This window comes from Gekko japonicus, unplaced genomic scaffold (assembly GCF_001447785.1).
Source record: "Gekko japonicus isolate JY-2015 unplaced genomic scaffold, Gekko_japonicus_V1.1 scaffold3982, whole genome shotgun sequence".
Classification (NCBI taxonomy): Eukaryota; Metazoa; Chordata; class Lepidosauria; order Squamata; family Gekkonidae; genus Gekko; species Gekko japonicus.
The window spans coordinates 101,020-113,792 of NW_015177137.1; the positions used below are offsets into that span (position 1 = coordinate 101,020).

General features: G+C 47.1%; 1 protein-coding gene across 1 annotated transcript in view; it reads left to right on the forward strand.

Annotated features, from left to right (window-relative positions):
• The window catches only part of LOC107124830 (unconventional myosin-Id-like), a gene marked incomplete at both ends in the record, with an annotated part of 31,896 nt that extends 19,186 nt beyond the window's left edge, over positions 1–12,710 (forward strand). Inside the window, 4 exons of the mRNA XM_015428337.1 lie at positions 1,182–1,298; positions 7,102–7,305; positions 11,712–11,857; positions 12,596–12,710. Coding sequence (XP_015283823.1) covers positions 1,182–1,298; positions 7,102–7,305; positions 11,712–11,857; positions 12,596–12,710 — 582 coding nt within the window. The remainder of the gene's footprint in view (positions 1–1,181; positions 1,299–7,101; positions 7,306–11,711; positions 11,858–12,595) is intronic.
• Positions 12,711–12,773: the final 63 nt, after the last annotated feature.

A 12,773-nucleotide genomic window follows, 5' to 3' on the forward strand; every position in this document is an offset into this window, starting at 1 on the left:
GCTCGGTGGAAGAGCCTCTGCTTTACATGCAGAAGAAGAAGAAGAGGAGGAGGAGGAGATTGGATTCATACCCCACCCTTCACTTGGAGTCTCAGAGCAGCTTACAAACTCCTTTCCCTTTCCCTCCCCACAACAGACACCCTGTGAGGTGGGTGGGGCTGAGAGAGCTCTGACACAAACTGCTCTTTTTTCATGGACAGCTGTGCCAGAGCTTGTGACTGACCCAAGGTCACATCAGCAGGTGCAAGTGGAGGAGTGGGGAATCAAACCCGGTTCTCCCAGATTAGAGTCCGCGCACTTCACCACTACACCAAACTGGCTCTCGCAAGGTCCCAGGTCCCAGGTTCAATCCCCAGAAGGTCCCAGGTTCAATCCCCAGCATCTCCAGTTCAAGGGACCAGGCAGGAGGTGATGGGAAAGACCTCCTCCTGAGATCCTGGAGAGAGCCGCTGCCAGTCTGAGTAGACAAGACTGACTTGGATGGACCCAGGGTCTGTAAGGCAGCTTCAGACGTAAAGCAAGGGAAGCAAGGCTTGGAAAATCAGGAGCCGGCTCAGGAGGAAGTGGAGATGGTGCAGGATTGGGGGCGGGGGATTCCTTCTCCCCGTGAGTCTTCACAGCTCCCCTGCTTGTTTCTCCCGCATTGCCAACCCAGAGGTAAAAGGGCTGCATTGGCAAAGGGGCTTGCGGCGAATTAAGGATGGGAGCATAGACTAGAGCCTGCTGCTCCAACATGTTTCTCACAGTGGCTTTTGGCAAAGCCATACTCCTGGATAATTCTTCTTGGGGCCCCCTGCGTTCCAGTTCCTTGGAAGAGCCTGCTGACAATATTGGAAAGCTCTTATTCCCTGAATTCTTGGATTAAAAACTACCCTTTTGGTTTCACAGTTCAATACCATCAGTGTCGTCATGCATTGGTATAGCCTACAACGAGGGGTCCCATCATGCAGTGTTCCCTCTAAGCTGAGTTAGTGTGAGCTAGCTCACAGTTTTTGAGCCTCCGGCTCACAGATTTTTGTCTTAGCTCAGGAAGGAGGGCTCCAGAACAAACTAATTTATGCAGTAGTCGAATCGCTCCCTCACAACTTTAATGCCAGTAGCTCACAAAGTAGAAATTTTGCTCACAAGACTCCACAGCTTGGAGGGAACATGTACTACTGCTGTTGCTTTTCATTTTCCAGTGTTCCATCAATGACGGTGCCGACTTCAAAGCTGTTGCCGATGCCATGAAAGTGGTTGGGTTCGGACCGGATGAAGTTCAGACAGTATACAAAATCCTGGCTGCCATTCTTCATTTGGTGAGTTGGGCTTCTCGACAAATGGTGGGTCTTTCCTGCTTGTTACTGTCGTGCGCAGGGTTGACCCCGAGTCCTTTAAATCCCGTCGCCGTGTTGAGGAGAGGGTTTTCAAGGAAACAAGCACCTCAGATGTGAAAGGGCTGAGTGTTGCACCACACTCCAGTCACCTTTCTCAGATTCATCGCTTCTTTGCTCTCTCCCTGGCTTAGGTATGCGATTAACTCTGAACTCCTCCCCGGCACTTTCCGTTTCCTCTCTTTTATCCCCCTCTCCTCCCGTCCAGACACACCCCTCAGAGCCCATAGGCTCTTCCATCTGTCTCTCTCTGTGTTCCCCAATCCCTGAGGATTTCCCCTTTTTGCCCCGCCCCCTTTCAAATCCCCCTGGTGTTGTGCCTGCAGGGGAGTGCCTACTTCCGCCTTGGGCGTCGTCTTTGTCGCCTGTGGCTGCTTCCTTTCCGTGAGTACGAGGTAAGGCAGGGATCCTCCAATTTACTCTAGCTTTCACCCGGGCACGCCCCCCTCCCCTTGGCTAGAGGAGCGTTGTCCATGCCAGACCGCTCCTTCTCCCCTGAGTCCCCCCGGTGTCTTGGCTGTCGCTGAGGGAGCGAGCTGAGGGCGTGCGATGGGACGGGACTAGAGATGTAAAATTTCCGGAAATTTTGAAGCTCGGGAAAAAACCCGTTTTTTTTCGGGGGGAAACGGAAATTTTTGAAAAAAATGAAAAATTGCTACATTAGCATTTCTTTTGTCTTTTCTAGATTGAAAGTCATTCTGTTACTTTAGGAACATAAAATATGACTATGGACATTTTTACTTGGCATGAAATTATCACAACTAGCATATTAAAAATATAGTGTATCCAAACAATTATTTCAAACAGAATACCCACCCACATGCAAAAACAAAACTGAAACTTTTTTATTTCTTCTGACAATCGCACCTCCTAAAGGAAGAAATGCATCTTGTTCTTGCATTGGAGGGTTCAGTTTGTAACCTAGGACTTGCTTGTCCTCAGTGCACAGAAATTAGATCAATCTGATACCATATATATATTAGACTGTCTCCCGGGCCCCGTACATCACCCGGCATTATTAAAGAGCCCGGCGCCTTTCTGTTGCTGATGGGTTAGGAAGTACTGTCCCACCCATGGGAGAAGCATTTATTTTAAAACATGCACAGGGAGACTAAGAGGCTCTTTGATCTGAAACAACACCTTAACCACTAAACCACCTGTCTGTATTGAGATGACTCTTCTCTCTAATAGTTAGTCTCTTACAGGTAAACAGCCCTTTGACTGAAGAGAGGTTAAAAGTTTCTTTCTTCCAGGTGGCAAGTGAAAATATCCCAGCCCGAAACCACCCAGTGTTAAAACTTAGAAGACTATTATTTCAGATCAGTCTAATCATGCTTGAAATGATTAAATATAAAAGAATCACAGTGATACAAAAGAACACTTGCGTATGTCAGTGAAATAAGAAATAGAAAAACTTGTGTGTCGTCCCCTTATCCGAGGGGTTCCCAACCTTTTTGAGCCGGTGGGCGCCTTTGGAATTCTGACGTGGCATAGTGGGCACAGCAGCAAAATTGGCTGCCACAACGTGGCTGCCATGTGAGGTGGAGCCAGCCACAAAATGATTGCTGCAGCTGAACTTCAGACACACCGTGAAGCGCCTTGTGGTGTGTTGCAGGTGCTGCCGAAAAATCTACACAGCCAATAAGAAGCCTTGCTGGGCGGAAGCCCTAACTGGCCCCTCCCACTTCCTGAAAACACTTGGTGGGTACCAGACAAGATGTCAGCAGGTGCTGTGGAACCCGTAGGCACTACATTGGAGTCCCCTGCTTTATCCTACCTACCTTAAGTTTAAAAAATAAAATACAATTTCAAAGGAATTTCACCAGGACACTTTCAGAAAGATAAAGGAGTCTCACTTTCCCCGCATCTGAGCGATTATGGTTGTTTTGGATGTGGCTGTCTTACATAGAGGAGCTGCGGTGGCTCAGTGGTTAAGATGCTGAACTGCAGGCTGGAAGGTCGGTAGTTCAGCAGTTCAAGACCCGAGTGTGCCGCATGATGGAGTGAGCTCCTGTCTCTGGCCCCAGCTCCTGCCAACCTATCAGTTCAAAAACAAGAAATTGCAAGTAAATAAATAGGTACCGCTGTTGCCGATGGCTGAAGGTAACAGCGTTTCATGCGCCTTGGTGTTTCACCAGGACACTTTCAAAAAGATAAGGAAGTCTCACTTTTCCCACATCTGAGTGATTATGGTTGTTTTGGATGTGGCTGTCTTACATAGAGGAGCTGCGGTGGCTCAGTGGTTAAGATGCTGAACTGCAGGCTGGAAGGTCGGTAGTTCGGCAGTTCGAGAGCCGAGTGCCGCATGACGGAGTGAGCTCCCGTCTCTAGTTCCAGCTCCTGCCAACCTATCAGTTCAAAAACAAGAAATTGCAAGTAAATAAATAGGTACCGCTGTTGCCGATGGCTGAAGGTAACAGCGTTTCATGCGCCTTGGTGTCTAGTCATGCCGGCCACATGACCACGGAAACGTCTTCGGACAGCGCTGGCTCTTCGGCTTGGAAACGGAGATAAGCACCGTAACCCTAGAGTCAGATTCGACTGGCTTTCGAGCAAGGGAAACCTATCTTACATAGGCCCAATTATATGAAACTCCCATTGTATTAAAACCGTTTAATTTGTTTCCTCTGAAGGCATGATGTAAGCAACTCTGAGCTTAGCATGAATTTCCCAAAGAAATACTTGTTTCAAAGCTGTGTTCAGTTCGTTCTTAGATTTGGTTCTGGGCAGGAAGCCATTTATTCATAGTTGTCTTTCTCAAGGATGGAACTGAAAGAGCCATGCTGACGTAGCAAGAAACATTTTCTTTTTTATTTGCAGCAATTGTTAGGCATTCTTTGTTCGGTTAATCTATACCGTTAACAATCAGGGTACGTGATAGCTGTTTTCTTCCTGTTCTGCTTCCCGTATTGTGTCTGTGTCAGATTTGAGCAAATAATTCTTGGGCACAAAATCCCTTTCACTGGAGTAGGGAGCACTAAACAGTACACATTTCTTATCTAGCACTTCAGTCCGGATTAGAGGCTCGGTAGGCCTCCAGCAATGGCTCCAGTATTTCACGTAGGATGTTGGAAGGTCAGAATCTTTGACAACTGATGCCAGATGGGATCCTAGAGGTCCTGTTGAGCTGTCTATGCTACTTTCCGTCCTCCCTTTATTTGGCATCTTGAAAATTACCCCCACGCTCTACTGCCTTGAGGACGTTGAAAGACTACGCTGCTCTCAAGAGTATAAAAATGCTGGTGTTCCTTTTGTAGAAGCCACAATGCCTGTGTCACGGCTCAGGTGGGGTGTCACCTGATGCTGCCACCACTCTGGATTTAGGATCCCTTGAGAAGGCCCAGAGCACCCTCCCAAGACCTTCAGACCTCCCTTTTGGCCGAATAATAGGCGTGAGGATCAGGCAGAGTACAACAAGGAAAAGGTTTATTTTATAGGTCAAACAACAAGGTGCAGAATAATAACAGCAAGTGGGTGAAAAGAAAAGGAATCAAATGCCCTACCGCGTCTAAATATACACTGTCCCTAGCTCACTATCTCAAGTGGCCTTGGACTACTCACCCTTCCCTCAGGATGAGGGTTTCTCCCCTGCAGCAGCCTTCCTTCTGGCTCTGCCCTCTGGGAAGAAAGAACAGCTTCTGCTCTGGCACCAGCCCTTTTGTTCCCCAGCCCTCTTCTTCCCTGTTGGTCAATTTTTGGCTCTAAAACCTCTCAGGGGCTTCTGGGAGTTGTAGGCCTCACCTACTGCTAGCCAGGCTCCCTGGGCCTAGTAGGCCTCTGGTGGCACAGCCCAGATCATGACAGCCTGCTTGCCAGCAAGGAGCCCCATGAATCTGAAGCATTTCCTCAGGGGATCCCTTCGTGATAAAGACAGAGCAGACAAGAGAGATCACTTTTGGAGAGGACTAAAAGAGCGTAGAGTCCAAGCTGTGGTCACCTCAGTCAACCTGTGCAATTGTCAGACCACAAGTAAACCATTTCCGCATCTGGTACTTGCTTCTCATTCCCGGTGCATTGAAGAACGTTGGGTCTGAATCACTGATTCCACAGTAGGGGGAATTCCCATGGCGAGGGGTGACATTTGTGGCTGGGCGGGAGTGGTGGGCGTGGGAAAAAGCGAGCACTTGTGATGCAGATGGTGCTAATGTGGAGTTTAGGAGCAATGTGAAGAATTCCCTACTTGAAACCACGAGTTCAGGAGCACGGCAACGAAAACCTCTGGCAAACACAGGATTCAAAAGATTGGGGGGGTGGAAGATGTAAGACAAAAACTCCGTCACGGGTTGTGCTTCCCCAGCCCAATTTGAGAGAGCACTTGGCAGTCTTGTAGAGCAGAATCCAGACTTTAAAAACTTTATTAATAAAGGAGGGAAAATACAGGCACAACAAGGTTTCGAATCCTCGAATACCCACAGCTCTTCCCTAAGGTTACAATGGAAGACATGGAATTTTATACCCCCTATGACGCCTACAAATAAATCATAATTATTGGTTCCATCAAACTTTGTCACATATCCGTCACACCATTCTGATTGGGCCCGAACCTGTGAGTTGGATTTTCACGGGCAAAAATGTACCTCCTACAGCTAAACAATAGGCCTCCTTCTTCTCACGCGGTGAAGTTCCAAAAAAGTATCTAATGTAGCAGATATGGGTACATAGTGGTATGTTCTCCATCTAACGCAAGCGAGCTGACATCAGGAACATGCGCAGTCACGGGGTTGCACGCATGCGCTAAACTAAGCCGGCTGTGTTTCCTCCCGGCTCCCCCTTCGAACTAAAGAATTTATAGCTCAAAAGTTTGTAAAACCCACGTAAACCTAGATAAGAAGCTGATAACCAGGGAGCAGCTGGACAAAACATCTTCAGAGCGGTAAGAACCTAATTTAGGAACATGCGCAGCAGTCACAGCTAGCCATCACAAGCAAGGTCATAAGCAATCAGTTACTGCCTGTCAGCATTTAGTATTTTCCCCAGAATGCATTTAAGCATTGAGCCAAAGTGAATACCTGAATATATATTCATAGTTGATTTCTGTCTCTGTAATTAGAATCATCAGTGGCACTTAACATATCTGTATGTCTGTGTATGTCATAGGTGCTAGCTGAGTCCACTAAGGTTAGTCTACTAAGGCAGACAGAGTGCTGAGTGCATAACAGTGTCACACATAAACTGTGCGTACAACAAAGATGCGGGTCAGAACCCTGATGCAGAACCCTCTGGGGAAATAATCTGTAGTTGCGGATAACTGTGGAGATTGACGGCAGGGCAAGCTCTTTTGTTGAAACGGCTATAGTGCTCTTAGCGCTATAGCCAGATGCTTTCAGACACCTCCTGATGTCTTAAACAAGAGAAAAGAATCCGTTTGCTAAGCCGGGGAAAGTGAAAGCAGCAATAACATGCTCAGCCCCTATGCTTGTTCCCTCCTTGGAGTTCTGGACAATTCAAGCTGGAACAACGGAAGGCAGAAGGGAAGTAATTGTGAGTGTGAGCCTTTGAGGGCCAGAGGGTTTACAGTATAGCTTACAGTATAGCTTCCTGTCCAGATGTTACTGATGTGCATTTCATCTCTTAGTGAGAGATGTGTTTGCAAAGGGCAGGGCCTCGTGTTGGCCTGCGTTGATTTGTATTTGCTTGAAGTCAGTGGCCTTGTCGGAGTAATTTTGCTACTCCCACGGATGGAGAATAAACCAAATCCATCTCTTTCTGGTTTCCCCCCTGTCTACAGGGCAATTTGAAGTTTTCTGTGGATTCGGATGTGCCAGTGATTGAAAACAGCAAGCTCGTCTCTGTCATCGCAGATCTGCTGTCAACCAAGGCGGACATGGTAGAGAAGGCCCTGCTTTTTCGAACGGTCGCCACCGGCCGAGACGTCATCGATAAGCAGCATACTGAGCAAGAAGCTACCTACGGCAGAAACGCATTTGCAAAGGTGAATGTCGATTCTCTTTCTACAGCTCGGACTGCACAGGTCTTTCAGGTCTTTCTCATGTCTCTGTGCCTTCCTACTTTGCTGTGGAAAGTTCTTTAACTGCGGGCATGTTGTCTTTCGATATTTGAAGGCAACCATGAAAGTACGTCCGCAAAACAGAGTATTGGCTGAATATTTTTCTAGCCTTTCTAGTGAAGTGCAATTTTCCACACATCATCTAGTAAGGTTTTGCACCAAGTTTATTTTAAATTTTGTTGTACAATTACCTAAGATGTAAGTACTAATGTTCATATGTATTATATCATGTATAAGCTTATAGATTCTTGGTCAGAAGAAGATGCTTGTCGAAACGGCATCACATTCCGGAGACCACCGTCATTGTTATCTTCTATCTTATGTAACCGGATTTACAATTTGAATGTATCAGTATCACTTTTGTAATTTTCATATTTATAACATTATTGCTATCATTATAGAAACATTGAGCGCACTTTACACAGTTCCTGTGGCTCTATCTTTTCATGAATATTTTTCTAGCCTGTACATGGAGATCAATCTGTAACTGACTGTGAACAATCAGTTGAAATAACCCACTACCTTCAGACCAGCCAACCCCTGTACATGGGAGGGGAGGAAGCCAGACCAGGTGGCTACTTGGAAGTCCCTTCTGAGCTGTTTGGTGGTGCCAGTAGGGGTTAGCCCGTAATATTTGAGAATTCTGGGCAATATAACTTGCATATGTTTGAGAAGATCATCTGTCAAGTTATGTAACAGCAACCAAGTTTTCTCAGTGGGAGCTGTGGGGTGTGTGGGAAACACATGTCCCTTGATGCTATAGTCATATAGCAGTTAAGCCTTCACCATGGAAAATAATCCTGGACTGACCGTTTGACAATCAGCCAGTTCTAAATTGGAATTTTATGACACCGGCAAAAATGAAGGAGCAAAAGGGGAAAATGCAGCATTCTACTCTTCACTTGGCTAGCTTGCCCCTTGCTGTGATTTTGACAGCTGAAGCTACCGCTCAAGTTGGGGTGGATGCAGTTGAGAATAAAATACAACTTCTTGGCTTCCCTCCCTTAGCAATATGCCATCTTGGGTTCTTGGGAACTAAAGGAATACAAACAATGAATTTGGGGTGTAGTTCTTCACACTGATAGAGCTCCGGCACATCTCCGTCCAGGAGTAGGGAATCACATCCAAAACTTTGTGCTGATGAACTGTCTTCACGCTTTAGAATTTCCCCAGTTCTGCAGAGCTCTCCCCTTGGCCCATTTGAATTGCCTGCCTTCACTGCTACTGGGAAGGGAGGTAGTTACCTATACAGACACCCTCAGCGTCTGTGTTCCTGCCAGTTGAATGCAGTTGAAAAAATGCAAGATATGTTGTTATATGACGGACCCCTGCTCCTTCTCTTCCATGAGGCAGATTTTCCCACCCAAACACTGTTCACCAATGTTCCCTCTAAACTGTGAATTCTACTTTGCAAGCTCCTGGCATTAAAGTTGTGAGCGAGCGATTTGGCTGCTGCATCAATTAGTTTGCTCCGGAGCCCTCCTTCCCGAGCTTGGACAAAAATGTGTGAGCCGGAGGCTAAAAAACTCGGAGCTAGCTCACACTAACTCAGCTTAGAGGGAATGCTGCTTGTTCACCACTCTGACAGGACAGCCTCTTAGTCGTCTGTTTGAATTATAAACTTATAACTTTCCTTGTGTCCCACCCAGTGTTAAAGAAGTTACTTGGCTTTTGCCCAGGACAGAGTTTTACCGTAACTCAGCAAGAGCCCTCTTATATAACCCTTTGGATATGGCACTAGACACAAAGTAAAGCTGAAACAAAAAAAGGGTTGATTTTATTGAACAGGCGACAGGGTACAATCGAAGCTTAAACTCTAAAAGACTCAGTTCTTTACTTTGAGAGATTGTTCTATCTTGTAGATTTCTTTCAGCAACAGTGTGTCTTAATAAAGTTTCATAAAAATATCTTAGTTAGAACTTTCGTCCCATATATCAATATTTCCATTTTGGGATTATAACGTTCCCTTTCTGTCGTGTCTGTGCGCTTGAGGAGTCCACGACCGTTTCCCTTTTCACTTCTCAAACCAGAGTTGAGCCTTCTAAATAACTGGGTAAGGAATACCCTCCTTTTCCTAGGAGCGATAACCCTTTTCCGTTTGGCTAGACGGGCAGTTTTCCACCAGCTGCCCAGCCACTTCCAGCAAACCTAAGCCCCAATTCTGGAGACAGTGAATAAACAGAATTCAGCAAGTTCTGACACTTAGATGTGGAGTTCTGATTTCTGAGCTTTCTCCCAAATGTGTTGGTGTACAGTAAAGGCTAGGAATGGTGTCCTTTCACTTCTCAAGTGACTTGTCTGTTTCCCTCAGACTGACACACACACACTCCTCCTGACTGGCAACTGCCAAGTCAAAGTCCAAATGATGACCGACTGACAAATCTCACAAGATTTTATAAAACTCTCCTCAGCTGGTGCTGACAAATCAGAGAGAAGGGAGCGCAAGCAGGTAGCAGCCTGTCACTCCGTTTGGTGTCGTGGTTAAGTGCGCGGACTCTAATCTGGGAGAACTGGGTTTGATTCCCCACTCCTCCACTCGCATCTGCTGGATGACCTTGGGCAAGCCATAGTTCTGTCAGAGCTGTTCTCTCAAGGAAAGTTCTCTCAAAGCTCTCTCAGCCCTGCCTGCCTCACAGGGTGTCTGTTGTGGGGAGGGGAAGGGAAAGGAGTTTGTAAGCCGCTCTGAGACTCCTTTGGGTAGTGAAGGGCAGGGTATAAATCCAGTCTCTTCTTCCTCTTCTTCCTCTTCTTCCTTTTCTTCAAACTGCTTTTCAGAGAGGCATTAACCCCTAATCTCCCAGTTCTCTGAGTTTGATGTCCAAAGCATCCTGCTTTTGGAGGTCGGTTCGTCACACCTGCCCTCAGCACTATTGGGAAGGGAGAGAGTTACATATTCCTTACCCTCAGCGTCTGTGTTCCTGCCAATTGAACGCAGTTGGAAAAGTGCAACATGTGTTATCACCTTGTCCATGTGATAAGGCCATCCGTTCCACATATCTCACTTCTTCTGTATCCAAGTTCCCAGGGAGATCTGAAGGATTCTACACATACTCCTCCTTGCAGGCCACGCCAATGAGGCCACCTCTAAAGCGGCTGAATTCTTTGCTGGGACTTTGTCCATCAAAAAGCAGCTCATCCAAACTTTTAAATCTCTTTTATGTACAATTAATTGCAGCACAATAAGGTGATAGATTTTTAATCTTTGTGGTTAAGACGCTGAACTGCAGGCTGTGGAAGGTCGGTAGTTCAGCAGTTCGAGACCCGAGTGTGCCACATGACGGAGTGAGCTCCCGTCTCTAGTTCCAGCTCCCGCCAACCTAGCAGTTCGAAAGCAAGAAATTGCAAGTAGATAAATAGGTACCACTTTGGTGGGAAGGGAACAGCGTTCCGTGCGCCTTGGTGTTTGGTCATGCCAGCCACATGACCACGGAAACGTCTTTGGACAGCGCTGGCTCTTCGGCTTTGAAACGGAGATGAGCACTGCAACCCTAGAGTCGGACTCGACTGGCGTTCAAGCAAGGGAACCTTTACCTTTACCTATATTAATTTTACATTTGTATGTAAACTGTACTGTTAAATTGCTGCTGGCTCATCACTAAATCATAATAAATGTTGAGTTCGAGCCCGATTTGGCACCTTTGAGACCAACAGTTTTATCCAAGGTATAAGCTCTTGTGTCCATACACACAGCACCTTATTAAACTTTGTTGTTTTTAAAGGTGCCAGACTGGGCTCGAACTTTGTTCTGCTTCTTCAGACCAACATGGCTACCCACCTGAACCTAGCTGAAAAAAGGTTAGACCCAGGGGTCATTTCCTGCAGGAGCGCACAGGAGCGGAGCTCTGGCAGTAAAGATCCCAGGGGGCGGGCACATGCAACAAGCCCCGCCCCCTGCTCCCAGCAGCCCTCAGTCAGAGCAAAAAGCAGGCAGGAAAGCTGCAGAGCCCTCCCCCCCGGCCCCCCGGTCCAAAACAGTCCAGTGGCACCTTTAAGACCAAGTTTTATTCAGGTACAAGCTCTCCCTCCTCTGCGAGGACAGATCTGCACGTCCCCCCCACCCCCCAATAGCTAGCAATCCAAAACAGTCCAGTGGAGCCTGAGCGGTGGGTGTTGCCTTCTGACACACTTCCGGTGATGTCAGGGGGTGTGGCACATGCAAACGAGTTATGCTAATGAGTCATGCTAATGATCTCCTGTACCTCTTTTTCTACAAAATGACCCCTGGTTAGACCTGACCCCGTATCCTTCAGGTTTCTTTCAGAATGCCACCGAGAGGCAGATTTAATCTGTAGAGTGACTAATTGTGACCTCTGCGTTTTCTTGGTTGGAAGGCGATATACGAACGTCTCTTCTGCTGGATCGTGACACACATCAACGACGTCATTGAAGTGAAGGACCACAACAGCACGGTTCACGGGAAGAACACGGTCATCGGTGTCCTGGATATTTACGGCTTTGAGATCTTCGACAATAACAGGTGAGCGTTACGAACAAAGGATGCATCTCTGACTTTAAATTTCTTTCTGGACGATAAATGAAATTGATGAGCAGTTGGGTTAGAACAGATAAAAGGGAGTCCTTCTTCACCCAAAGAGTGATTAACACATGGAATTCACTGCCACAGGAGGTGGTGGTGGCTACAAGTATGGACAGCTTCAAGAGGGAATTAGATAAACATGTGGAGCAGAGGTCCATCAGTGGCTATTAGCCACAGGATATAGATAGGAACTCTTAGTCTGGGGCAAGGGATGCTCTATATTCTTGGTGCTTGGGGGGAGGGGGGGCAGCAGTGGGAGGGCTTCTGGTGTCCTGGCCCCACTGCTGGACCTCCTGATGGCACCTGGTATTTCTGGCCACTGTGTGACACAGAGTGTTGGACTGGATGGGTTTTTGGCCTGATCCAACACTGTCTTCTCTTATGTTCTTATTAGAGGGAATTAGATAAGCATATGGAGCAGAGGTCCATCGGTGGCTATTAGCCACAAGGTATAGATAGGGGCTCTGGGGCAAGTGGTGCTCTGTCTTCTTGGTGCTTGGGGGGGGTCAACAGTGGGAGGGCTCCTAGTGTCCTGGCCCCACTGGTGGACCTCCTGATGGCACTGGTATTTTTGGCCACTGTGTGACACAGAGTGTTGGACTCTAAGGGCCATTGGCCTGATCCAACACTGGCTTCTCTTATGTTCTTAATTAAAGCCAATCTCTTTTTCATTAATAGTTTCGAGCAGTTCTGCATTAATTATTGCAATGAGAAGCTGCAGCAGCTCTTCATTCAGCTGGTTCTAAAGCAAGAGCAGGAAGAGTATCAGCGCGAGGGGATTCCATGGAAGCACGTGAGTGAACGAATAGGGTTGTCGTATATCCAGGTGGACTCAAAGGTCCCAGGAGTCCAGGGT